A 27,444-nucleotide genomic window follows, 5' to 3' on the forward strand; every position below is an offset into this window, starting at 1 on the left:
TGTTCACAACCTATAATCTACATGTATTACATTTATAGTTGTTAAATATATCATAAAAAAGGTTTCTTTTATACTACTACGAGGGTAAAAGTTTAATAGAAAATCTTATATTCTCAATTTAAGAAGTCAGAAATGTGAATCTATCACTCAAATATAAAATCAAACTAAAAACAAAAAAGAAGACTTAATCATTCGAGTCAATGATAGAGCATACTTTGTTCTCTTTCAAAGTTGATCTTTTTACCATTATTCCCATATGAATGGAGTGAAATTTTTTCCATAGAATTTTGTCCACTTTAATATATGCAATGGACCCACCAAAGAAAAGAAAGCCCCTCAGACCATTGGTCTATCGAAGGCCATCACAAAAGATAAGGTTTGGCCAATAAAACCCAAATCCCATACTATTTTCTCTTATGAAAATAACCCATCACAAAGAAGCCAAAAAACAAAAATTTCAAACAACTATTTCTCAATTAAAACCTAAACAATAATATGATTTTCTTAAACATAATCATTTCCTATATATATATAACAACCAATTTAATTTCAACCATCTATCATCTTAAGTATTTTTTGCATATAGTTCATCGAATTACATTCTAGATTCTACTTAAAAGCTACGAAGCCTACAAAAGTTGAAGAGAATATAGAACAAAAAAGTAGCCCAAGAACAAGACCCCTCAAACACACAATTGCCTATATTATGGCTGTCACAATTGCTCTCAAAATGCTCTTCTCTTTAGTCCTCCCATCTACACGTGATGAAACAAGACAAAAGAATATCAAAATCCATACTCTCTAAATAGTTGAAAAAGAGTACTCTCTCTCTCTCTATATATATAATATATACACAGACACACACATATTTCTTGTTCATACTAACACACACCATGGCGGCGGAGATTGCAAAGGAGCCAATCCAGAGCAATCGGACGACCATCGTTGAAGATGGCGGTGAATTGACCGGGAAGAACGTGGGATGGAAGAGGCTTCAACCATGGACTAGGCAATTAACTGTTAGAGGCGTAACAGTGAGCGTCATTATTGGAAGTGTTTATAGTGTGATAGTGATGAAACTAAACCTCACCACCGGACTTGTCCCAAACCTCAATGTCTCTGCCGCTCTTCTTGCATTTGTTTTTGTTCGAACGTGGACTAAAGTACTGCAAAAAGCTGGGTTTGTAACTAAACCCTTCACTCGTCAAGAGAACACCATGATCCAAACTTGTGCTGTTGCTTGTTACAGTATTGCAGTTGGAGGTAAACTAAATCCCCAACTATATGTCAATGTTTAGCTATGTTTCTTTCTTTTTTTTTTTTTCCTTTTTTTTTTCTCTTTTCAAACATAAAGATAAAAGATATGTTTTCTGTTTTTTTTTTCTTGTTTTTTGTTTTAATTTCTGTATGCAAAAGAAGTGAATTGTTGTGTTTACTCTTGTTCTTTCATCTCTGAAAAAATTATTACTTTACTTTTTTATTTTAAATTGAGTTTTATCTAAATATTTAATAACAGTTGTACTTCAACTTTGTGATGGAAGACTTAATTAACAAGTGAACCCAAATAAGAAAAGTGTCAATTTCTTTTTAAATGCAGGTGGTTTTGCTTCATATTTACTGGGGATGAACAGAAAAACATATGAGTTATCGGGAATAAACACAGAAGGAAATTCTTCGTATAGTGTGAAAGAGCCAGGATTGGGGTGGATGACAGGATTTCTTTTTGTTGTTTGCTTTGTGGGTCTTTTTGTTTTGATTCCTCTTAGAAAGGTTCGTTTTCTTTCCCGTAGATTATACTTTAATGATTAATTCGGCCACCTTTTTTCCTATCTTAATTAGAATTTTATTTAACTTTCTCATAATTATATGTACTTTTAAATTTCATTTTAAGCATCATCAATTTATCCTACATATATCTTCATTAGAAAGGTTCGTTTTTCGTCTCTTGATTATAGTTTAATGATTAATTTGACAACTTTCTTCTTATCTTAGAATTTATTTAACTTTCTCATAAATATATGTACTTTTTAAATTTCATTTTAAGCATCAATTTATTCTATATATACCTTCGATTTCGTGGATTCTTTCTCGTAGATTATAATTAATTCAGCCGCACTTTCTTCCTATCTTAGAATTTCTTTAACTTTCTCATAAATATATGTACTTTTAAATTTCATTTTAAGCATCAATTTATCTTAAATTAGATAGTAATAAAGACATTAATTATTAGTTGCGCTCAACATCTATGAAATTCAATTCAATGTTGATCAACAGGTAAATACATATATATATATATATATATATATATGTTTTAACCTATTCAGTTTTACATGGTTATATAACACAAATAAAATCATATAGTTTGACCACCATTTGGTGCATATTGACTTCATAGTAATAGAAAACATTATTACTATTATTATATTCCATTCAGCCACTTTATATCTATATAATGAAATGGTTGTAACGTAGTGATTGGTGGTGGACAGGTTATGATAGTGGACCTTCAGTTGACATTTCCAAGTGGCTTGGCGACAGCAGTACTCATCAATGGCTTTCACACTCAGGGTGATGATATGGCAAAGTAGACTTTTCTAATCTCTTTATTCTTTTTCTTTATTTATTAATTAAATTTAAATACATATCCTACACATCTCTATACTTTCGATTTTGATTCCATCGTTTAGTTTTCTACTACTTTCATGTTTGTCACTATACTTTCCGCTTTAGATTTTTAAGAAAATGTATATACCAAACTAACTTAAAATTAAGAGTACAATTATTGAATATAGATTTTAATTTTCTAAATGTAATAAATAATTGAAAAATGTGACTGCAGAAAGCAAGTTAAAGGATTTATGAAGTACTTTTCATTTAGCTTCTTATGGGGTTTATTCAAATGGTTCTTTAAAGGCAAAGAGAAGTGTGGTTTCTCTGAGTTCCCCACCTTTGGACTTAAAGCTTGGAACCAAACGTAAGCTTCTCTTTCTTTTTCTCCCTTTCTTTCCTTTTATACTTCAAATTATTCTTTTTGTCTTTCATCCTATTATTCCAATTTTATTTCAATTTATTTATACAACTCTTACCCTATACCATTCTTGCAAATTAAATCGATATTACAATATTATTTTGATCCCTATACCTTCCTAAATTGTCTAATTTTATTTCCGTATTTTTAATAAATCTTCAACTTAATCTCTCAACAAAGTAAAATTGATTAATTGATAATTACATTTTTCATGAAAATTTTAAAAAATAAAACATAAGAATATGTTTTCAAAATCTATAGTAATAATTAGTTTTTTTTTTTTTTTTGCATAATGTTAGTATTCGGAACTAAATTTGAGATTTATTTAAAGTGTATGAACTAACCAAATTGATACTTTATTTTTTTTCCATTATTTTGTTATTTGTAATTAAAGTTCTAAAAAACTAAGTTAAAAATAATTGGTAATTTTTTTAAATAGTAAGACGGTTAGAAATATTTGTAATCATGTTGACTCATTTTCTTATATCAGAAAATGTCCCTTAAAAGAAAATGATTCTAAAAATAAAATTTTTCATATTAGTTAATTTTTGGAATTTTGTTTTTGATAAGTGAAACTGATGAAAATTTGGCAGATTCTTCTTCGATTTTGACTCGACTTTTGTGGGAGCAGGGATGATTTGTTCCCACTTAGTGAATTTGTCTTTACTTCTTGGAGCCATCTTATCTTATGGCTTAATGTGGCCTCTTCTTGATCGACTCAAAGGTCGATGGTACCCTGAAAGCTTAGAAGAAAGCGACATGAAGAGTTTATATGGATACAAGGTTACTTAATTATCTTACTCTCTCGATTTTGAAACTACTTTTTTTAGTCGATATGGAATGATATTTTAAGTGGCGTTTAACTACAAGAACGTCGTCGTTCCAAATAGACCATTCATGTAGTATCAAAATATTTTATATATCTTGGTTTTTGGTGTCAACTTTTCAGGTTTTTTTATCTGTTGCTCTAATTCTAGGAGATGGACTTTACAACTTTGTCAAGATTCTTGGTTCTACAATCTTAAATGTACGCAATAGAGTCAAGAAAGCAAAAGCAGGTTCTTCTACAATATATTACTTTTATTCAAGTTAAAACTCGTTACTGAACTACTTTTTAGTTCTAACGACTTATATTCCAATAGGTTTAGATGACAATGAGAAAACAGAGATTGATGAAAAGAAAGACGAAATGTTCTTAAGAGAAAGCATCCCATTATGGGTGGGACTCATCGGTTACACAACCTTGGCTACAATTTCCACCATTGTTATCCCACAAATGTTCCCTCAACTCAAATGGTATTTTGTCATCACTGCCTACATCCTCGCCCCCGCCCTTGCCTTCTGCAATGCTTACGGGGCCGGTCTCACCGACATCAACATGGCCTACAACTACGGCAAGGTTGCCCTCTTTCTCTTAGCTGCCCTCAGCCCAAAACACGACGCCCTCATCGCAGGTCTTGCCGGTTGTGGTCTCATAAAGTCCGTCGTCTCAGTCGCATGCATTCTCATGCAAGATTTCAAAACAGCCCACTTGACCTCCACTTCCCCTAGAGCAATGTTTGTTAGCCAAATGATCGGCACAGCAGTTGGGTGCGTCACAGCGCCACTAAGCTTCTTCTTATTCTACAAGGCATTCGACGTGGGAAATCCCGAAGGGGAGTTCAAGGCGCCATACGCTTTGATATATAGGAACATGGCGATTCTTGGAGTTGAGGGAGTCTCGGCTTTACCGAAGCATTGCTTGCAGATATGTTACGGGTTTTTCGGGTTCGCAATTGGGGTGAATTTAGTGAAGGACTTTGGAGGTAGGAGGATAGGGAAATTGATGCCATTGCCAATGGTAATGGCAGTGCCATTTTTGGTTGGGGGGTATTTTGCTATTGATATGTGTTTTGGGAGTTTGATTGTGTTTGTTTGGGGGAAAATGAATAGGGAGAAGGCTGAGATGATGCTGCCGGCGGTGGCATCTGGCTTGATTTGTGGGGAAGGTCTTTGGACTTTACCAGCTTCTGTTCTTGCTCTTGCTAAGATTAATCCTCCCATTTGTATGAAGTTTGTGCCTTCATAGCTTCAAATTAAGCTCTAGGTTTTAAATTTATGTCAATTAGCTACACAATTGTTGTCTAAATTTGTAAGGTTTTGTAATTCTAAGCATGTATGGTCACATTCTAGAGTTGTTACTTTGTTCTTGTTTAAAATTTGGTTGATACGCGGTCGTTTAAAATTAAGTTTGGTAACTATTTCATCTTTTATTTTTATTAATTTATGAAAATTAAGTTTGTATTTTCTCCGTTTCTTACAAGTGAGATTTGCATTTTTTAGAGTAGTAGTGAGCATGTCAAATGTCAATGTTTTATTAAAAATTTAAAATATACTCTCTTTAACAAAAAATTAAGAGATAATATTTATTTCTTTTTATATTTATAACCTAATTTTATTTTTATAAAATTGTTTAGAGTTAAAAAAATATCATAGAAATTGTGCTAATAAATAATTTTTTTAATAGATATATTAGGTATTGTAATATAAAATCAAATATTTTTAATGATATTTTCAAATATGTATATTATATTTTTTATTATGGTCTTATTAAAGTATATTTTTTCATAAATTTTTTCTATTATATCAATAAATTTTTAAATGGAATTTTTTTTTGTTGGAAGTATGTGTGTTTTTTTTTTACATATTATTAATATCTTTTTTTTTTAAAGACAACCCATATTATATAATAAAAATAAATCCTAGAATCACCCCTTCATCTTCACGTGATAAAATAGGGGCAAGGACAATCTCCAAATCAAACCGCTATAAGTAGTCAAAATGTAGTAGTAATTAATTGATATCGTCATTACAAAAATATTTTGCTCACTATTTGTCAAATAAAAAATTTTAAATAAGTTATTCTTAATATTACTTTAATGATTATTGTGTATACTTACCTTAATCAACAATACTCCAATACGAAAATCTCTATTAATTTTGCTAGCTAGTGACTTTTGGTGTCTCATTCCTCTATTTTGGTTTTTGACTCAATGGATTTGCTTGTACGTGACTTGATGCTTCAATGGTGTGACCTCAAACATTCTCATATTTCTACGTTGTTGCCCGTCATCGCAAGTTTGAGAGGATTTTATATTTTTCAATTAACATAATGTGTTTTATATAGTGAATTAAATTTGAAGAATTAAATTTTCTTTATTTATTATTGGTGTGAATTGCCTAATTAATGTAGTTAGTTGATGGTTTTGTAAAGATAAAAAAAAATTAATTAAAATTATTTTCTAAAAGAATGAATGAAAATCGGGAAGCTAAATAAGATTTTTTAGAATTAAAAACAATAAAGTGTAATTATTATCTAATTAATGTATTTAGTGGTAATTTGTTTTAAATGTAATTAATATTTAGTTATTAATTGTATTAATTTAACAAGTCATGTGGCTTTACAATTTTTTTTTTAATTTTTTTTAACAAGTTTTGAAATTGAAAAAATTAATACTAATGTTATAGTTAAATTTACTAAAATGAAAAAAGGCAAAGTAGAAAATTGGAGATGAAAAAAGTGTTTATAGGCTTAATCTAAAACTATAAAAAAATATGATCATAAACCAAAATACATTATTATATAAAATCTAAAATCAAATCTCAACCATTAAAAATGTCTTTTTTTTTTTAAAAAAAAAGAAAGATAAGATATTTCACAAACTCATTACTATATGAAATGAAACTATGTGGCAAACGTAGGCCTTTGAAAATATCGAACTACTTTTTTATAATGATAACTCAACTTAATTTCGACATAAAATTTCCTTTTTTAGCTAAACATTATTATTATTATTATTATTTGTTCATCATCTTATTTGTTAATTAAAATCAAGAAAACAAAATATCAAAATGCTAACCAATGTGTGTACGAAGATTTTTTATATTCTTCCTTCTCATTTTGTTTTTATTATAAACTATATATTGGTGAAGTAATTAGGTTAACATTCTTACCTAAATAATTAAAAAACACACCACTTTATTTAGTTGAACAAACTCAAGAATCAAAAATAAAAAAAGAAACCATTTTAGCTTATCAACCTCCACCCACCCAACCTCACACTTTCATAGACACAATATTTAACCCCAAAGGAAATACAAAACCTATCATCATACAAATACAAAGAAAAACAAAGCAAAAGAGAAAAACTTAAAAAGGGCAAAACCCTTATCCTAAATTACTCTCAATCTTCATCAATGGCCACAGTGATTCCTCGACAAGATGAGCGAGCAGGAGCAGAGATCGTATACGGACACGAAGAATGCTACCGTAAATCGGTGGAGCTTTTGAAGGATCTTGGTTTCCCGAGCGGTGTATTGCCATTGCAAGAGCTTGAGGAGTGTGGGATGGTGAGGGAGACTGGGTTCATTTGGATGAAACAAAAGAAACCCTACGAACACTTTTTCGAGAAAACGAACTCGCGGGTCGCGTATGCGACGGAGGTGACGGCGTACGTTGAGAAGTTCAAGATGAAAAAGATGACGGGTGTGAAGAGTAGGCAGCTTCTTTTGTGGGTTCCAATTGGGGAGATGAGTATTGAGGATCCAAGTAAGAAGAAGATTTGTTTTAAAACTAATATGGGGATTGGGAAATCGTTTCCTATTACTGCGTTTATAGTGGATGAAGAGAAGAAAAGGTATTTGGAGAAGCTTGAGGAATGAGGGTTTTTCTTCTTCTTCTTCTTCTTCTTCTTCTTCTTCTTCTTCTTTTTGTTTATGAATCGTTGGATTTGAATAATCAATAATTTTTAATTTAAGTTTGTATTTGGAGTTAATTGGTTCTTAATTTCAGTGCACAATGATTATTTATTGGTGTTTGATTATGTTTGATTTGCACCCTTTTTTAGCGTTGTGATTTAATTTTGGAATTTTCAAGGCATTTCCATTGGGTTCATGTTAGATTTGAGCTAGATTTTGGGTAATAAGAGTTTAGTTAATTTAATTTCTCATATTTTCGTTTTTGTTTCCTCTTATATTTTACAAATATAAAACAAGGAAATATGTTCCAATTAACTATTGAGCTATATATACTAACGTTAGTTAGACTCGTCTTTTCAAAATTAAGTCAATGGATACTACTTTTACTTCTAAATTTTATCTTTTGTTATCTACTTTTTTCCAATGGTTTAAAAAATCAAACTAAAATTTGAAGACTAAAAAATTAATTTTTAAACTTTATTTTTGTAATTTGTTTAATAACTCAATCATTGTACTTAAAAAATGATACAAATCAAGGTAAAAAATATTAGGAAATAGATTTAATTTTTGAACATAGAAAACAAAAATGAAATAATTATCAAATTGTTTCTTAGCGTTTGGTCTTTTATTCTTTATTTTAAAAAATTAAGTTAAAAAAACAACGTACTAGTATTTTTTTGGAATGATCTAAGCCAAGTTTTGTTAAAAAGAACTTTAAAAAAGAAATAATTTTAAATTATTTATACTTTTTTTTGAAGTAAAATATTGGGTAGTTAAGAAAAAAAAAAAGAATTTGTATGATAGCAACCATTTTATAAAGAGTTATCGTTTAAATTAATCTTTAATTATTTTTTTTAACAACCTAAGTTTTTTAATTCAAAATGACTTTTTTTAAAAAAAATTACTCACCTAAACACACTACTTTGAAACTCATTTAGAATTCATATTAAGCATGTATTTAATTACTTATGGTTATTTACGATAATATGTTTAGAAAAGTTGATCCCTATACAAACTGTCTAACCGTATGGGTATTATTCTATTATGCAATTTTTTTTAGTAGTTTCTTTCGTTTAATTCTTATGTCGATTCTCTCCTCTTTTACGTTTCCATATGATTTGTTTTGCGATTTCTTAACACCCTACCTAATACAACTAAAATCATATGTAGAGCTCCTCATGTTTGAACATTTTGTTTGCATTTTTAACGTGGGATTTAACAAACAGACAGTAGAGTACTTGTGTGGTAGAATGATCCATTGGAAAACCGTGTCGGCCAATTATCAACCTTTTACTTTCTTACACGAAATACATATGGATGTGAGATAATTTGATAGATTTTGCGTGGAAGTTCAATAGAACAATGTAATTTAATCGTAAGAAAACAAAAATGTAATCTTTTGAAATTTTTAGTAACTTTAAAATATATTTTTCTAGAAGAAAAAGAAAAAAAATCCAACCAATATCAATCAACGGTCGATGACATCTCTGATCGGAACTTGGGCACCACACCGGCGGGGCCCTCCTCCGATCAGACTGCTATGCAAATTCAAGATGATGACATGTTCATGACTCTTAATAATAATCACAGCCGTTCCTCACCCATCTCCAATATTCCGATTCCTTCTCATTCCCCACCAATGGCGAGAGCCTTCTTAGGCTCCACGTCTTCCTCTTCCCCACTAATCGCTTTACGCATCTCTTCCTTCACCCCATCATTTTTCTTAACCAATCAACGCCCCCGCTCCCTTCGTCCCACCACCGGGTCCGTCGTCGCTATGGCGGAGGTTCCGTCGGAGAAGCGCATTAAGCCCCACCCATCTCTCGAGGTCATCGGTGGAGGCTGCGATCAGTTCCTCCCAGCTTTTAAGGACTTGGATCTCCCCTATAAGCCTTTCCCTGTAATTGGGTCGAATCGCCATTTGGAGACCATTTTTGCTTCCTTTTTTAGGACTTGTCCCAGTGTTAACCTCCACCGGGAGTGTCTCCGTGCGGCAGATAATGGGACCGTTGCTCTCGATTGGGTCACCGGTGACGATCTCCGTTTGCCTCTTGATTCTCCTGTTCTTATTCTTCTGGTCTGTGCTTAATGATTCTTGGTTTTTTGAAGAATTTATGGATTAGATAGAAATGGCAAAGATATTCCTATACCAAAATTATATGAATCGATTTGGGCATCCTTGAAAAGAAACGCTTTTACATACCCAATTCGTTAATCCATTTAATCCTAATTGTAATTACTCTATGGTCTATAGCTCTTGTGTTGCTCTTTTTTCCTTTTTTTTTTTTTTTCCTTTTTTGTGTGTGTTTATTGTTTCGCGTCTCCCATTTTCGGGGCCTTAATTCTTCCTCTCTTTAGTAAAACCTCCTAAGGAAGTGCAAGTTCTTTGCTTGGAAACCTTTACATGGTAGAATGTGGCATTCTTCTTAAATTCTATGGCTAAAGTCTGCCCTGCTTACCACCTACCTAGTATTTAATATCTTGTGCATTTCTTGACACCCAATTATTTTAGAGACAATTATCTTGTGAGGTTAGTCGAGGTGTACATCTAGTTTGGACACACACGGTTAGAAAAAAGAAAGTAGTGTGTCCTTTGTGGTGCTTGATAGGTACTACTGCTCTATAGTGGGGAAGACTCTACAAACTCTCCCTTTTCAGGTAAAGGAAGCGTAGGAGGTTGTGAGATTTAATCGTCTTTATGGGTGTTTGGATAGATCATTGTTTAACTGTCAGCTTGTAGTAGTTAGTTTGGAGGTTAGGCGTGGTTTATGGAGAAATCAGTGCTGATTCTGGGAGAGAAATATTTCTCTTGAAAGGCTATTGATTTTCTAATTTTACCTTTGATATTGCGATATAGTTTTACTGTCGATTTATTGTAACTAGGATCGTTATAGTTCCTTGATTCATATCAAAAGATTTCATATTTTTTTTCTTGAACTTCTGCAGCCTGGTTTAACAGGAGGGAGTCAGGATTCATATGTAAGACACATGTTGATTAGAGCTAGAGATCGTGGGTGGAGGGTTGTGGTTTTCAACAGCCGTGGATGTGGGAACAGCCCTGTTACCACTCCTCAGGTATCCATTTTCTGTTCTTTATGTTGTATTCAGCATCATATTGCTTTGACATCAGATGATTTTTCTTCTTTTCAATATTCGGAATTGACATTCTTGTTTATGATTCACTTTACAACACTGATATATGCAGTTCTATTCGGCTTCATTTTTAGGAGATATGCGTGAAGTAGTTGCGCATGTTACTAAAAGATATCCCAAGGCTAATGTGTATGCTGTTGGCTGGTCACTTGGTGGTAACATTCTTGTTAATTATTTGGGACAGGTAAAAGTAAAACAATACATATCAGTCCCCATCACTCTTTACTCTACTTATTGGTTGCCATTTTGTTTAAACCTCCCGAGTCTCATGGAATGAGGGAAATTGGGGTATTTAATTCAAATTTGTGAGGAAAAGTCATCTTTATCTCTTACATATCACTCCGACATCTTCATTGCAGGATTCCCTGACCTGTCCATTGTCTGGTGCTGTGTCTTTATGTAATCCATTCGATTTAATAGTTGCAGATGAGGACTTTCGCAAGGGCTTCAACAACGTCTATGATAAATCTCTGGCTAGAGCGTTACGTAAAATTTTCAACAAGTAATTCTCTTAGCTGAATACGTTTTGTTTTGTTATTGAGTCATAATCTGAAACTGAAACATTGGTCGTTCCTTAGATTGTAAAATGTATCATCTCACTAGATTAATTCCCCTGAGATTGCAGGCATGCTGCTCTCTTCACTGATATGCCTAGTGAATTCAATATACGCTTGGCTGCCAAAGCTAGAACTGTTAGAGACTATGATGATGCCTTAACACGCGGTATACTTTCTCTTAATTTTTGTTATTTTCATTCGAAAAACATTACCATACATTCCATTTCTTCTCCTCAACCTTTGTTTTTACTTTATCTTATTGTGTTTTTTTTTCTTTGAACAACTTTCAGTTTCATTTGGTTTCAACACTGTGGATGAATACTACTCAAAGTCTAGCAGTTCAAAGTTCATAAAAGATGTCAAAATTCCTTTGCTTTGTATCCAGGTACCATTTTTGTTTTTTCAAATGTTGTCTTGTCTAATTGTTCTTTTAGAACTCAAAATTGCTGTCAAATCTCTTTTAAGTTATTACCTGTGAGGGAAATAATATATTGTATTTACTATTTTGAAACAGTTTCCAAACAACTCTTAAACTATCTTTTCTCCATTAACTTCTTGTTAATTGATTTGGGAAGTTACAGAATGTCTAGGGAAATTGTAGCTAAGAACACTGTTCTCTCGCAGATATTTTTAGGCATTCTGTTCTTGTAATGTTAAGGGGCATTTAATTTGGTTTTCAGGCAGCAAATGATCCAATTGCTCCAAACAGAGGAATCCCCCGAGAAGATATTAAGGTTTCACACATGTTTATCTTCAAGTTTTCTGAGTTATCTGTTAAAAATCTAGTGAAAAGTTTAGTGCCATTTCATAACCATTTGATTTTTCATCTTTGGAAATTAGGCTTATAAACACTACTTCGATATATTGGTTTATTTGTCTTGTTATCTACTTTTTGAAAAATGTTTCTAAGTTCATGATCAAGTGGAACCATACTTTCTTTTTTTTTTTTTTTTAGTTTTGCTTTTGTTTTTAGAATTTGACTAAAGATTCAAATGCGATTTCACGTTCGGACTTCAAGTGTTTAATGCACCATTCTTGTGATTAGTGAACATATTTTTCAAACGATGACTGTTGTTGCAGGAAAATCCAAACTGTATGTTAATAGTAACACCGAGAGGTGGGCATCTAGGGTGGGTTGCAGGGCCCGGCGCTCCCCTTGGTTTTCCATGGACCGATCCTTTCGTGATCGATTTCCTCATGTATTTAGAAAACCAAAAATCCAAAGCCTCAGCTTCTTCTACAGATTTAACAACGGCAGAGGTAATGACATAGCCATTGATGGTGATGATATCTACGAGCACGAGTAGAAACATCGAAGATAGTCGTTCGCTATCCCTAGCTAGTAGTTGATTATTTGTGAGATGATTAAAACATAATGTCATGTATATAGTTTATTTAAAAGTGTCAAATGCAGGTCTCAATCTTAATCAAAGTTATTTGTTTCTGTATTTCTTTATGGACCCTTTTAGGTACTTTATCTTGGGAATATTTTTTTTATAATATTTATAGAGATCGTTATTTTGATTGTTCTTTGTAATGTATGTGATTTTCTTCCCATGAATTTTTATGATATTGGTGGGCTGATTGAAAATTATGAACTAATGCAATAGTCTCTCTTTACATTTTATTAGAAAAATAAATCTGCTTCAACTTTAGAAAAGAAAAGAGTTGGAAAATAAATATTATTTATCACTCTATTAAGTTTTTGATAAATTTTGGTATAAAATAAAAGTTAGCTTTGCATTTTCATTTTAGTTTATATACACTTTTATTTGTTTAAATTTAATGAATTCTATTTTTTCGAAAATAAATTAACTCATAAACTAAATTTAAGATTCTTTAAAGGTACCAAAAACAAAACTATAAATTTGAGTAATTGAATAATTGAAAGTAGAAGCAATAAAATAAAACAAAATCTAATGTGAAAAGAGCAAAATAATATTGTTTAGTTTTATTTCAAATACCAATCACCATTTGTTCATAGTTTATTGTACGAATGTTCCATGTTCATATTTGAAGCTTCTAAAATATTGAAAGAAAAAAAAAACTAACTCATGGTTTTGAAGAATAATTGGATTTATTCTAATATTGTTGTTTAAATCGTGACAAAAACGACATCGTTTTGTTTTTTCTTTTATCTTTTTCAACTCATGAGTTTTCGTTTGATACTTTTTTTTTAAATATAGTTTGATTAATATTTATTTCTTATTACATGTTTTTAATGTTTTATAAATATATATAAAAACAGTTTAAATATTTGATAGTTTATGAAATATTCTACTCGATAGTTATGAAATATTCTATCTATTTCCGCTTAATTGATCAAATCGTTCAATGATTTTACGATCTTATTTGACGTGTCATAAGTTTTGAGCAATTCATAGGTGTAATGACTATTTTGGAATTAATTTAGGTAAATATGAAGTCCTTAGACATCAACCGAGGCAAACTGAGGCAATTGAATGGCTAAAAAAGCCTTTTGGATTCTACCTTATAGCATTGTGTCGTCGTAGGTTGCGGTGTAAAGCAGACTAGCAAGATAATTTTGCAGAAGTGGTCCAACATCATAGTGCCAGAAATCTAGTAAACAGGGACATACGTGTCAAGCACTGGCAGCAGCACAACGCCCCGATGCCCCGACATTATTATATATATTTCATTCTATCACCAGTCGTAACGTAACTCGATTTCTAGCTGTCTTCCACTTGTTTTCTCCGGACTTTCTAAGTTCTTTCATGGTGTTTTTTTTTTTTTTTTTTAAATTCATAATATTATATTTCTAAAAAGAATCATAATAATTAAACTAAGTTAGAGTATTTTCACGTTTTTATTTGGTTAAATGTTTTATTATTTTAAAGGAAATTATGTTCACATTATTGAAAATCATTCACACATGAAAAAGATAGCAACGAATTGAATATTATCCATTTCGGCCGTCTTCGTTATTATTATATTAATTTGTGTCAATTGTCCAAATCATATACACAAACACTATTCTTTTTATGTTAATAACATTTTGAAAGCCATCATTTTCAAATAAACCAAAATTAATCAAAAATATCTACAAATACTTTCGTAAATTTTGTCATTTACGATAATCTTCGTGTTTTTATTACTATTAAAATTAAAATTGTAATTTTACTTAAAAAAATATTCAAAATGCACATCTTGAAATATAAAAGTTGATGCTAAAAACGAAAAAAAATAAAGGATCAAATTGATACAAAAATTATAATATTTTAAAATTTAGGAACAAACTTTGAGGTTTTGTCTTTGAAAAAGAATTAATATTTAATTTTGCAATCAAATTATTTAGCAATTGAAAGAGTCATATTAATTAGGAAATTAGGAATCCGAGCATTGAGAGTAAAAATAAAACGAAATAAAAGAGAGACTATGAATTTAAGATTAAAAAAAAAAACCATAAAAATTACGAATTTAATAAAGTTTTCAAAGTGGACTTTGCAAATATTCAACTATTCTTTTCACCAAACATATGTTTGTCTTATCAACCCTTTTATGTAATTATATTGAGATTACCTTTTCCTTTATTCATGATTTCTTATGTTATCTAATATTAAAAAAAACAAACAAACAAAAAAAACTTTAATACTTTTTAAAGTTTTATTTTTCTTTTTTAAATTTGACCAAGCATTCAAAGTTTGGTTGAGAGTTGATGATTATTATATAGTTCTAGATTATTGTAATTAAGTTATAATAGTTTGTGTTTAGAGTATAGATTGTTTTAGTATGAATTATAATAGTATACGTTTGAGAAGTAACTATTATCCGGTGTAGCAATAATACAAAAACGATTAATGTACAAAAGTAGTAAAACCAATTGTAGTAAATTGGAGTTTTGAGAATATGTTAACTGTACCTAATTGGTGACTACGAAATAGTATATTTACTGTAACAATGTTGATTATTATGATTTTAGGATAGTCCTTAAACGCATATGAAGTTAGTTTAATTCGAAATGGTATTGTTTCGAGGCTTGAAATGAAAACAACAAATATCGAAACGACAATGTTTTAACTGCCAAAGCTAGCTTTTGTTTATAATTTTCTAAACGATATTGTTTTGTATAAACCTAAGATGATGATTAGGTGCAAAAAAAGGCATGCGATGAGAATGAGGAAACGACATTAAATCCGCAATCATTAATACTCCTCTTTTTTTTTTTTAACAAATTTACTTAAATTCCAAAAATAAAGTGCATTTAATTTTCTAAGAAAAGTCGCATTCCCTCAATATTTACAAAAATGTTAACCGTTATCGTAATGAGTTGAAATGCACTATGGTACTCTTTATCTTTCTTTAAGTACAAAGGTTAAATTCTTACCTAAATTATTTCAAATCCGAAAAATTTTCAGAGTACTTATCGAATAAAAATTTAAGTAAGTTGAAGTTACAATGAATTGGGACTCGTCTTAAAATAAAAAATATTGAATATATATATATATATATATATCTATATATTATTATTATTATTATTATTATTATTATATGATAGTTGCCAAAAGAGTACTGCCCATCTCACATGCTACTAGAGACCTATTGTGAAACCTAATATATGCATACATTTGATATATATATATATATATTTCTTAGTAATAAATTGTAAGTTGTGTTCTTCTACATTCATATTATAAATATTTTGCATGTGGATCTCATTGTACTCTTGTATAAAATAAATGGTATTTGATAACTTATAAACGATTACTTAACTATGTTCTTTTTTTAATATAATAATTATCTAAATCTTTTGTTTTTATTTTTATTTGAAGAAATTTGGGAGTTATCTATTAAATTTGGGATAAACTATTACAAGGTATGGTGGGTTATCGTTCTTCAAGTTTAATAAATTTATTTATTTGTTTGAAAAAAAAATATTTTTAGTTTCCTATATTCGATTTCGGTTAAATTACAAGTTTGTTTTAATGTCTAAAATACTTATGGATTTTAAAAAAAAAAAAAAGAAAAAAGAAGTTAACTAAGATCTACCAAACATGAATCATGTTTACAAAAACCATAAATTTTCAATTTTAATTGAAACTTTTAGTACCTCCAAGAAATGAATTCAGGAAAGGATTTATTATATACAAATTTTAACTCAACTCTTCTACACTCTCTTCAAAACAAGAAAAAAAAAATAAAAAGAAGAGAAATTATCATGTAAAATGCAAAACTTTTGAAAGTATTTATAAATATCTAAATTAAAGATTTAGAAAAGTGAACCAAAATATTTTCAAAATATAATATAAATATTCATGAATTAGTAATATTTTGTTTCTAATAACTTTTTTAACTTTTGATTTCGTCTTTCATTAGATTGGTCGTCGTCGTTCAAAAATAAAAGGATTGTTTTTTAATATAGCAAAGTGAACCAAAATATTTAAGAAACATAAAAAAAATAAATATGTCATAACACAAAATGAAATTTTTAATTAGAATTTTTTTATTAGTCACACTATCAAAAATTCTCTCGTAGAAACAAGTATTAATCTAAATAACCATTAGATTCATCGAAATATTGGCATATATAACATATTATTTTAAAATTTACAAATATAATAAAATTTGTTAAAGCCTATTAACAATAGAAGTCTATTAATGAAAAATCATATTACAAATATTTATAACCGTGACTTCGGACTACAAGAATTTATTTCTAGAATGTGATTCTAATTAGTTTGTTATGTTTAATTAATTTGGTATTCATTGCATTGGATTAATTACACTAAATATTTGGGTTAGAGATATTGGTTATTTAATACATAGATATTTATACTTAGATATTTATACGTAGATATTTTAATCTTCAAATCATTAGTATTATTATTATTTTTAGAAAAATATTTTTCATCAATATATATCAAACATTTATCATTATATTTCTACATTTTTACGACTTCCATACTAACATGAGAAATAAATCGAGCAACATTTTTATTTTTAATAAATAAACAATAAAAAATCATTAATATAAATATAAATTATAGGAATAATAAAAATGTTAACTTGTAAATGTTTATTTATTAATTCAAATATATATATATTTTATTGTTTATAATTGATTGAAAAACATTCACATATATCAACATTTATCCACATTTATTTTGACAATTTCCTAAATGTGAGACTTTACCGATTTTGTTAACCTCAACGATTTAAACTTTGATTATCGTTTTATACAAATTTATATATAAATACTGATTGACTATAAATTAACTCATAAAACGTAATAAAATATAGCTTAATTAAGATAAAGAGTATACGATAGCAACACCATGAGATTTGGATTTAATTATTTAATTGGATGCATATTAGAAGTTAACAAATTAATCCTTCTTTAGATAAAACCCTAGTGGAAGAATATAAATCTCATGGTGTTGGTATAAGAGAAATGAATGGCATCAAGATGGAATCATTGTCCATATAGTCAATATGTAGCAGAATTATTAATTAAGAGAGAGACTTTCCCTAACAACCATTTTCTTTGCACTTTAACTATTCAATTAATCGAATTAATTAAACATCTTAGCTAGACTTGCTTATCAAATTATCAAAGTCATCAACACTATAATCTCTCCTATCTCCTTATAAATACCCCTGCAAACCTTATCCTTCAAACACACTCATCTCTCATTCTCAAATTTTCATTCTTTCGCGTCCATTGCGTTTATAGTTCATTTGTAATTAAGATATCTATTCCTTCATTAACAATGATAACTGATCAAGTAAAAGCTCACGACACTTCTCTCCCATGCAAGAACAACAACTTCAGTTACGATACGAAACCGACCTCCATCACGAGGCTAACATCATGGCCAATGGGTAAGGTAGATCCAGCGGCCGCTCTGGCAATGGCCCGCCCCGAGTTTGGAGAGCATGGTGGTGTGAACTTGTCGATCGAAAACTCGATAACATTCACGGTGATGGAGGCGGAAACGATGCGTAGGATGTTTGAAGGGGAGTTGGGGCCCGAGCGGGATTTCTTCATCTACAGCCGCCACTTCAACCCGACTGTCATGGCCCTCAGCCGGCAAATGGCAGCATTGGAAGGGACCGAAGCAGCGTATTGTACGTCGAGTGGGATGGCCGCTGTTTCATCTGTTTTGCTGCAGCTTGTGAGCTCCGGCGGGCATATCGTGGCGTCGAGGACGCTCTATGGCGGCACTCATGCGTTGCTGTCGCATTTTCTGCCGAGGGTAAGCAAGATAACAACGACTTTTGTGGACGTGAGGAACCATGAAATGGTTAGAGATGCCATGGTAGAGGGAAAAACGAAGGTATATTAACTAACACCAACTAAAAATTTTAGGTTTATATATGTTTCCTTGATTGAATGATGAATTTGGTTTTTACACTGTCATTTTCTTGGGGAGAAATTTTACCCTATCAATTTGATTTTTAAAATGATTCAAATTAAATTAATTTGATTTTAGTTTTGGTTTGAATTATTTCCCTATTGGTTAACTTTTAAAATGTCCCAAACCTTTAAAAGCACAAAAAGACTAAACTATATTCCATTTGGAATATTTCTAGTTTAGTTTATAGGGACTAAATTGCAGGTTTGATCTAATCTTATTGTTCGTGCTTTCCTTAATTCTGATCGTGCATGAAAATTAACACAAAATGATTGATTATCAAACATTAATAAGAAAAAACTTAATTATTTTATGTGCGTTTGAATCCGAGTGCTTCCTTTAGATAACAAGTTAAACCAATTATTCAAAATTAATTTAGGTTTATAGGTTACAAAGAAATTAAATATTTTACCCTTTTGTTGAACCTATAGGTATTGTATTTTGAGACGGTGGCAAACCCGACGCTTACGGTGGCAAACATCCCCGAGCTCAGTCGGATGGCACACGAGAAGGGGGTGACTGTGGTAGTCGATAATACGTTCTCCCCCATGATCATCTCACCGGCAAGGCTCGGTGCTGACGTTGTCGTCCATAGCTGCTCAAAGTTTATCAGCGGTGGTGCAGATATTATTGCAGGTATGATTAGTCAATTTCTTTCTGATTTAGATAATTTTATTAGGTTTTACAAATTGTTTATGATATTAGTGGGTAATTTTACAAATTTGAATCTAATTACTTTATTTGCAACTATCCTATTTACAAAAACACTAATCATACTTAAGCCCATTATTTAATAAAAGCTCAACATCTAAACAAATTCTAAAAGTCTAGTGTATGTTTTATATATCATATATTCACTCTTGTCTATTTAATTATATGTAAGCTAATATTAAAGAATTTAGTCCCTTATCTAATGTAAACATGATTTTAATTTGATAGTTGTTAATTATAAGCTTAAAAAATTGGCTAATATATTGTTTAATGAATAATGGTTATGTTCTATTTTGACATGTAATTGGATGAGGTTTTGGTGAGTCGTCATTACATAGCGTCATGTTTTTAAAATAGATAATGTAATTGAAAAAAGTATATAATTAATAATGAACTCCAATTTTTCTTTTTAATTCTTTTTCCAAAATAGCTTTACATAAAATAAAAAAAATGAAAAAGAGAATATTTTTTATGGTGGAAGGAATATGCATGCGTTGACCAATTGAGTTAAGTTATGTGTACTATAAAAATGAATATGAACTTATGAACAAAAAAAATCCATTTAATTAATTTTTAGTGTATAGAAAAGAATGATAAAATGTGTCACTTGATCTGTTACGAGAGGATGGAGTGATTTATCGTTTTTTAACTTTTTATTTTAGGCGCTGTTTGTGGGTCAAAAGATTTGGTGAATTCTATGATGGACCTTCACCAAGGCACATTGATGCTTCTGGGGCCAACAATGAATGCTAAAGTTGCATCTGAACTCTCTCAAAGAATCCCCCATTTAGGCCTTCGAATGAAGGAGCACTCTAACAGAGCTTTAGTTTTCGCTCAAAGGATGAAGAATCTCGGCCTCAAAGTCATATACCCTGGCCTCAACGATCACCCTGACCACCAACTTCTAGGCTCCATAGCCAACAAAGACTACGGCTATGGTGGAGTTTTGTGCATCGACATGGGGACGGAGGAGAGAGCCAACAGACTCATGAATCTCCTTCAAAACCATACACATTTTGGTCTCATGGCCGTTAGCTTGGGCTTCTTCGAGACCCTCATGTCATGTTCAGGTAGTAGCACAAGTAGTGAGTTAAACGGGGAGGAGAAGGAATTGGCTGGCATTTCTCCTGGATTGATTAGGATGTCTGTTGGATATGTTGGAACTCTGGAGCAGAAGTGGAGCCAATTGGAGAAGGCACTGTTGAAGATGAAGGATGTAGTTTAATGTTTAAGGTTTTAATTAAGTGTCTTAGGAAAGAATAAACATATATCTTCCAAAAGGGTGTGTGTTTTAGAAGGGGGTTATTAATTAATTAAAGATTGAGATCTTATATGTGTAGTGAGTTATAAAGAGAGAATTGCACATATATACACTTAGGTGTGTATATTTGTATTTATTTTATGTATTGGGGTTAAGGGGTCAAGTTTATGTGGCTTCATGTTTTTGGAGTCAAATTGCAAGTTCAATTGAAATGAAATGGAAATTTAGAGTTCTTGCTATCAAACATTTGTATTCTTTCGCCCTTTTACCTGTCATCAAATTCCATATGATTCATCGATTGATGGTATATTGACATTATCTTCAAGATTTTTGTGATATAGCTTGATTATTAGGACTGTTTGTGAGAGAAAGAATGCTGTTATATATGCGACTTATAATATATATGTCATGTAAATCTTTGTTGACAGTCACACAAATTCTTTTAAAATAAATCTTATAAGCTTTTAACTAATATGATTTAAGCTTGAACATTTGGAGAGATCGGTAATCCATTTCAGTGCAATATCATCTACATTTGGGAGTTTACTATATAAAAAAAAAATTTACAATTACAAGAACATACTTATTTGATAAACCTCTTCATTGATTCACTTATAACCTATTCTTTAGTTTTAACATAAGCTTCCGCCTCGGTATTCCACAATAAAATTTCTCCCGAGAATTTTTAACGAGATGTACTTTAGACTCTTCTAGGGTGTGAGTTTCCCTCATCTTCATGAACAACCTAGTCTAATGACTATAGGCAACACCATCAACAACAAGAATCTCAACACAATACTTTGCTGTTAATACATAAGAGCAATTTGACTTGAACGTTCTTATCGAAACTCAACACACGTTCTTTTATCCAAATTGGCTATCCCTAAAAAATAAATAAGACCACAATACATAACGTTCAAGCCTTAAAAAGATCTTTAAGGAGAGTAAAAAATATCATCACCAAAACTGCAATAAATGCTAACAGATGAAGAAAAAGAAATATAATCTACCTGCTATGGTAATCAACATTATGCTTGGCATCATACATGAATATGTTGCAAACCATATTACTGAGAATAGAAAAAGCAAACCCACAAATCTGTACTACTAATATCAACCTGTTGACATAATACAAGACACGATAGAAAACATGTTGCTAAAATTCAACCTGCCATAAAATTAGCCAAATCATATTGGCAGTTCACCATTTTCATAAGTTTTGTACATTTAAAAGTAGATAAAGTAAAATATCACACATCTACCAAAATGATATTTTTTGTCTAAGCATTATATTAAATTTATGTCAGGACAATCAAAGTAGATAATTGTTTACTTAATTAGCATTTAAGTAAAGAAATTATTTGCTATACTAGACAGGTCCAGCAATAGATTTATGGAAATTAAATCCAATTTAAAGACTCAAATGATTCATGAAATTAGAGCCTTTCATCTAATCTAACCATAAGGATGGCAACTTCATCATAGTTTAAAAGGGAAAATTAAAGTTTATTTATTTAATTATTATCATATTCAATAAAGATACTTCAGAAAAGATTATTAGTTTCAATTTTGAAGAGTTACTTTTAAGTTCCTATGGGAAACCCTCTAGAAAGTCTATAAATTACTAGACATACAAAGGTAGAAACTTCTAAACTTGAAAAGATAAAAAAAAAAAAATAAATAAATAAAATTGAGGCTTTGTAATCAAAATCAAATCAGAATTAGTATGTCCTATTAGCTGTGATGTTCTTCAGTTGACTATTACTAGATAGAGAGGAATAAATTTACTTTTTTTTTTCTTTTTTAAATTAGAAAGCATATATAACTTGTTCTATTGAGAATAACAAGGAAGATTCAAAACAGATCCATTATATACACTTTTCAAAAGGATCCAAGAAATTAAAATCAAACAAGTTTTTGTTTGATCTTCTTTTTTGAACCATTGGTTTTTTTTATGTGGGAAAGTCTATATTATTTCTCAAAGAAGTGGAGGAAAAAGTGGCAAAAGTAGTTCCTTTTTCAAAATTTTGATTGATTGTTTGATTAATTATTTTCAAAATAACTCCATTTCGTAACTTAAAAAAAAAAATAAACTCATTGGACATCGTATCTTCCCAATATTTTTTAAAATTTGGTTAGGGTCTTCATACACACAAAAAGCCAAAGTATGTTTTTAGAATTTATCTAGGAGTTCAAATGTGAAAATTAATGTTAAAAAATGGTTGTAAGAGAACAAACATATATTACAAAAATAAAAACGAAAATTTAAATGATTATTAAACGAGAGATCGTATATTAATAAAACAAAAGAAAAGAGAATTTACAAAAGTAGCATAGAAACTATCAATCTTTGGAGAATAGCAAAAAATGGAGGGCCCAACCCACAAAGAAGAAAACAAAAATATAAATAAACCTAATTCAACATTGATGTTGCTAGATTTACAAATATGGAAAATACTTTATCTACCTTTACAAATTCTTCATTTCTATTTGTGGTCTCAAGATTGAATATGGCATGAGATTAACTTTTTCTATTGGAGGAAATGATCTATATAAGTATATAAGTATAGTTCAATCATATTGGTTAGATTAATAATCTTTTAAGTCAATTGATTATTTAACGTAATATCATATACATAAATTAACTATACAAAGTTTGGTTAGCAAACAACCATAGCTATTGTAAAAGAAATAATAATAATAATAAATAAATAAATAAAACAAATTAGAATAAATTAGTGTTTCTCACTTTGCATCCCACCAAAAATGTTTGATTTTGAGTTGAAAATTTTCAATTGTTGAATCCAAAAACATTCCCCTCTAAACAAACCACCACAATTCTCATTCTCTGTCTAATCAAACCTTAATTAATACATACAAAAACACTTAATTAATAAAAACTATTTGGTGAGGCAAAACAAGAACACATCAGAATATCGATATATATATATATATATATATATATATATATTTTGCATGGTGTGTAAATGGTGATGTTGACTTCTCTAATTTAACACAAATGATTCAGATTTTTACAGAGTGAAAAAGGAAGGCAAGAGAGAGAAGAGACAATAATGAATTAATTATTTCTTTCTTGAAAGAATTAATTATTATTATTATTATTATTGAAAACATTTATGAGTGAAGATGGGAAGCATATGTCTCAGTTTCAAAATTTGATGACACAATGAGACACCCAACCCTACAACTCAACCCATCACCTTCTCTTCCCTCCCCTCCATTAATTTCTCTCTCCTCACCTTTTCAATCACTCTCTTTCCTCTTCCTTCTTCCTTTTTCTTTAGCTTCCATTATCATTTTGATTCTATTGACCTTTTTCTCCCATTAAAGAACACTTTCCATCACTAAACCCTTCAAAAATAACAATTTGGGTCCTTCCCAGTTTGTAACTATTTCATCTGTAAAATTCAACGAGTATAATAACTTAGTCTCTATGCTATTTAATTTTTAATGGTGTAGTCGAAAATTTTCATCAAAATAAAGTATTTATTCTTTATTATTTACAGCTTACCGATTTGTAACTCTAATCATGTAAGAAATTTTATTAAATTAATTAAATCATTATAAATTGAAAATATATAAGGACTTACGTTGTTACTTGTTAAAGTTTTGAATATTTTTTTAATCATTTTGATATGAATATGAATCTAATAGAATCAACGATACTCAACGAACAGAACATACACAAACACAATCACAATTGACAATTCAATAAAAAAATGATATAGAATGAGCAAAAAGAATAGACACTAAACCAAAAATTTTGTTAGATCTGGGTTTCAATTTTATCTCATTTACCCATTAGTTATGTCACATCTTTTGTCAAAACTTGTATATTCATTCAATGATCAACATGTCATGTATGTAAATAATAGATCAAAGCAAGTAGGAACAGAATAGAATAGGGGATAGGCTAACTCTTTTAATCATAATGTAATAATGTAAATTCAAGTTATTACAAAGTCATGTATCTTTTCAAAGTGGTCTAAAGAGTGAAACATGCACAGTACTAGTTATTGCATTAAAATCTCAAGTTTTCATTAGATTCTCTGTAAAACTAAGACTATACCAAACTTACCCCTTTCAATGAACTTCAGTTTGAAGGCTGCAATTCTCAGATAATGTAAAAGCCTCAGAAATAAACAGTGAAATCCACAAAACTAAATTAAAAAAAAAAAAAAAAAAAACATTTTTCAACATATAACAAAAAAACATAACATATGGATCTAAGAAAAAGTTTGAAACTCTGGTAGATTGAATATAAACCCTAATGAAAGAAATGAAGAAAGAGACAAAGAAGATTGTAAAAAAAATCAGATTTAGAAGAGAAAGTTTAGATCTTTCTCTCTCATTCACACAATCTTGATTCATGAAAGAGAAATTAAATTAAAAGAAAGAAAAAAACTAAAATGTAATGATGATATTTTCACTCTTTGGTCAGAAAAGAGATCTAAAAAAAGACAGTCAAAATAACACCATCATTGCCCCAATCTGTTGCTGCCTCAAACCGAATCTAAATCTAAATCTTTTGTTTTTTTTCCTTCTCTCTTTCATTATTTTTCACAAAAACCCATCTAAAAAAAACTGAATCCGAGGTTGAAATCATTTTTTTCTTCCTTAAAAAACAAAAAAAGATTGAAACTTTACCTGTAGATCTTGAAGAGGAGATCAAAGTAATCAACAACCCCATGAAGAAAATCGATTTGGGGGTTTTGCGCTTTTTGTTGATGGATTGAGTAATTGAAGCAAAATTTGTGGGGGGAATGAAGCCTGGTCCGACGACACTTCGTTTCGAATGAATCAATTCGTCGATCGTAGTAATTTGTTTGAAATTAAAACGAAAGATGGAATTAATTTTAGAGAAAAAAGTGACCTCGAGCCAGACAACATTCCCCTCAAACAAAATTGCTTCTTGTTCTTCATTTGCTCTTCATGTTCTTGTTGTTGTTCTTCACAAGACACAAAGAAATATAGAGAAAAAGAGAAAGAGAAGAAAAAGGGAGAGATAAAGGGAAGTCTGAGAAATGCGTGTTCGAGAAGATGAAAGATTGAAATGGGGGAAAAAAGGGGATAGAATTGTAAAGTGAAAAAGGACAAAGGGGGTACCTACAAAAACCGGGTTTTTTTTGGGTTCTAAATATATATATATATATATATATATATATATATATATATATATATATATATATATATATAACCCTCCTTTTCTCTCTCAAATTCCATCCTATACTAACCCCTCTATATATAGAATTCAAATTCACATATATCTTTTCTCACCCTAATTCACATATTTACTTATTTTTAAGAAAAAAAAAATCCTAAAAGTCGTTCTAAATAAACTCTCAAACTCTTATAATAATCGTAAAAAATTGGACACCTACAGGATTTGTTTTACTATTTATCAGTACACGAAAGAAAAAAGGAAAAGGAAAAGGAAAAGTGAGCTTAAAAATCATAATGACCTAATCAGACATCAGCCTTTGTAAGCCCTATGATTAATAGATGATGGTGATGATGAAAAATGACTATATACAAAAAAAGAAAAGCCAAAAAATTGGATGAGAGATTGGTTGAGACAATCCAATGATCTTATTTTGGTAAAATAAATAAAAGAAAATTAAAAAAGTGAAGTTTGTTTCATTTATTTTTATTAGAGATGTGTGTGTGTGGTTTTGAAGAGGGGGGGGGTAAGTGTAAAAACATTGGGGTAAGTGTACACAAATTAATCATAAAAAAAGGCAAATAATCCTCGTTCAGTGGGTCTACACTATTTTTCTACGTTAGCAGCGGGGGGTTCGAGATCAAGAAAGAGGAGATGGAGATGGAGATGGAGAGGGAGAAGGAGAGGGGGCCTCATGGGTAGAGAGAAAAGAGTTGGTGGAAAGTCAGAAATATCAAATTTAGGGTTTCTTTTCTTTTCTTTTCTTCTTTTTTTCAGGTGACTGCTGGTCCACAGAGACCCCCATGTGTCCTCATCTTCTTTCTCATTTTTCTTAACATCTAATCTCCTCATCTTTTTTTTTTAAATTTCAATTTGTGCGAGAACTCAAACGACAAAACGAAAATAGGATCGTCAAGTGTGAAAAAAAGCGAAAAAGATGCTTGGGTTCAAAATTACAAAGATGAAATGAATTTTGTATTGCAACTCGTCCGATTAAAACATAAATTTTGGACAACATTACGTTACAACCGTTCAAACGTCGATCTCCTTAAATTTTGATTTATTTTAGTTTATTTAATTTTATTCTGATCCTTTTTTATAAAATAATGTTCTTATCTATTAACGTTTTCACTGTGAATTTTGACAACATATTTTTCATATGGGATATTTTTAAATATAGGAAAACTAATCAAATTATTTACAAATATAGAAAAGTATTACTTTTCATCTGAGAAAGAAAATAATTTATTCTTATTTTTTAAACGTTTTTCTTTATTTATGGTATGAATTTAATTAGTATCTTTGTCTAAACAAACTTGATAATTTTTTTAGGGGATAGATTTAGTATTTGATTGAAAATATATGCTTAAAATGGGATAAATAACAAAAGCATAAGAATTATATTCGATGATAAATATAAAAATATATGATCCAAAATAATA

At 30.1% G+C, this 27,444-nt stretch overlaps 4 protein-coding genes, 1 long non-coding RNA gene and 1 other non-coding gene across 6 annotated transcripts; 4 read left to right on the forward strand and 2 right to left on the reverse strand.

The window, feature by feature from the left end:
* Window positions 1–560: 560 nt before the first annotated feature.
* Window positions 561–5,311, forward strand: LOC103483078 (metal-nicotianamine transporter YSL1). The gene is made up of 7 exons (XM_051089927.1): window positions 561–1,263; window positions 1,598–1,770; window positions 2,490–2,584; window positions 2,840–2,974; window positions 3,622–3,811; window positions 3,978–4,086; window positions 4,171–5,311. Exons 1-7 carry the CDS (start codon window positions 894–896, stop codon window positions 5,094–5,096), a joined length of 1,998 nt encoding a protein of 665 aa, XP_050945884.1. The 5' UTR covers window positions 561–893; the 3' UTR covers window positions 5,097–5,311.
* A 1,730-nt stretch (window positions 5,312–7,041) lies between these two features.
* On the forward strand, window positions 7,042–10,840 carry LOC103482858 (uncharacterized). Its single transcript, XM_051089928.1, has 2 exons — window positions 7,042–7,704; window positions 10,712–10,840. Exons 1-2 carry the CDS (start codon window positions 7,265–7,267, stop codon window positions 10,719–10,721), a joined length of 450 nt encoding a protein of 149 aa, XP_050945885.1. The 5' UTR covers window positions 7,042–7,264; the 3' UTR covers window positions 10,722–10,840.
* LOC103482859 (embryogenesis-associated protein EMB8) lies at window positions 9,176–13,004 on the forward strand. The gene is made up of 8 exons (XM_008439223.3): window positions 9,176–9,842; window positions 10,712–10,840; window positions 10,971–11,102; window positions 11,278–11,420; window positions 11,544–11,641; window positions 11,766–11,860; window positions 12,156–12,209; window positions 12,556–13,004. The coding sequence occupies exons 1-8, from the start codon at window positions 9,306–9,308 to the stop codon at window positions 12,745–12,747; spliced, it is 1,380 nt and encodes a 459-aa protein (XP_008437445.2). The 5' UTR covers window positions 9,176–9,305; the 3' UTR covers window positions 12,748–13,004.
* A 5,116-nt stretch (window positions 13,005–18,120) lies between these two features.
* LOC103482860 (methionine gamma-lyase-like) lies at window positions 18,121–21,064 on the forward strand. The gene is made up of 3 exons (XM_008439224.3): window positions 18,121–18,770; window positions 19,280–19,484; window positions 20,222–21,064. Exons 1-3 carry the CDS (start codon window positions 18,204–18,206, stop codon window positions 20,782–20,784), a joined length of 1,335 nt encoding a protein of 444 aa, XP_008437446.2. The 5' UTR covers window positions 18,121–18,203; the 3' UTR covers window positions 20,785–21,064.
* Window positions 21,065–23,790: 2,726 nt separating this feature from the next.
* On the reverse strand, window positions 23,791–25,881 carry LOC127150944 (uncharacterized). Its single transcript, XR_007823571.1, has 2 exons — window positions 25,489–25,881; window positions 23,791–25,001 (listed from the first exon to the last, which is right to left on the reverse strand). It is a non-coding gene; the product is annotated as an uncharacterized LOC127150944 (long non-coding RNA).
* MIR166C (microRNA MIR166c) lies at window positions 25,591–25,740 on the reverse strand. The gene has a single exon (NR_120715.1). It is a non-coding gene; the product is annotated as a microRNA MIR166c (primary transcript).
* Window positions 25,882–27,444: the final 1,563 nt, after the last annotated feature.

Source organism: Cucumis melo, chromosome 9, assembly GCF_025177605.1.
Source record: "Cucumis melo cultivar AY chromosome 9, USDA_Cmelo_AY_1.0, whole genome shotgun sequence".
NCBI lineage: Eukaryota > Viridiplantae > Streptophyta > Magnoliopsida > Cucurbitales > Cucurbitaceae > Cucumis > Cucumis melo.

Bases quoted from the DNA above. Each gene is read 5' to 3' on its own strand.
- LOC103483078 (XM_051089927.1), top strand. From the start codon at position 894: ATGGCGGCGGAGATTGCAAAGGAGCCAATCCAGAGCAATCGGACGACC. The intron at 1,771-2,489 runs GTTCGTTTTCTT...GGTGGTGGACAG, and splicing joins TTTTGATTCCTCTTAGAAAG to GTTATGATAGTGGACCTTCA. The intron at 2,975-3,621 runs GTAAGCTTCTCT...AAAATTTGGCAG, and splicing joins CTTAAAGCTTGGAACCAAAC to ATTCTTCTTCGATTTTGACT.
- LOC103482858 (XM_051089928.1), top strand. From the start codon at position 7,265: ATGGCCACAGTGATTCCTCGACAAGATGAGCGAGCAGGAGCAGAGATC.
- LOC103482859 (XM_008439223.3), top strand. From the start codon at position 9,306: ATGCAAATTCAAGATGATGACATGTTCATGACTCTTAATAATAATCAC. The intron at 11,421-11,543 runs GTAATTCTCTTA...CTGAGATTGCAG, and splicing joins TTACGTAAAATTTTCAACAA to GCATGCTGCTCTCTTCACTG. The intron at 12,210-12,555 runs GTTTCACACATG...CTGTTGTTGCAG, and splicing joins TCCCCCGAGAAGATATTAAG to GAAAATCCAAACTGTATGTT.
- LOC103482860 (XM_008439224.3), top strand. From the start codon at position 18,204: ATGATAACTGATCAAGTAAAAGCTCACGACACTTCTCTCCCATGCAAG. The intron at 18,771-19,279 runs GTATATTAACTA...TTGAACCTATAG, and splicing joins TGGTAGAGGGAAAAACGAAG to GTATTGTATTTTGAGACGGT. The intron at 19,485-20,221 runs GTATGATTAGTC...TTTTTATTTTAG, and splicing joins TGGTGCAGATATTATTGCAG to GCGCTGTTTGTGGGTCAAAA.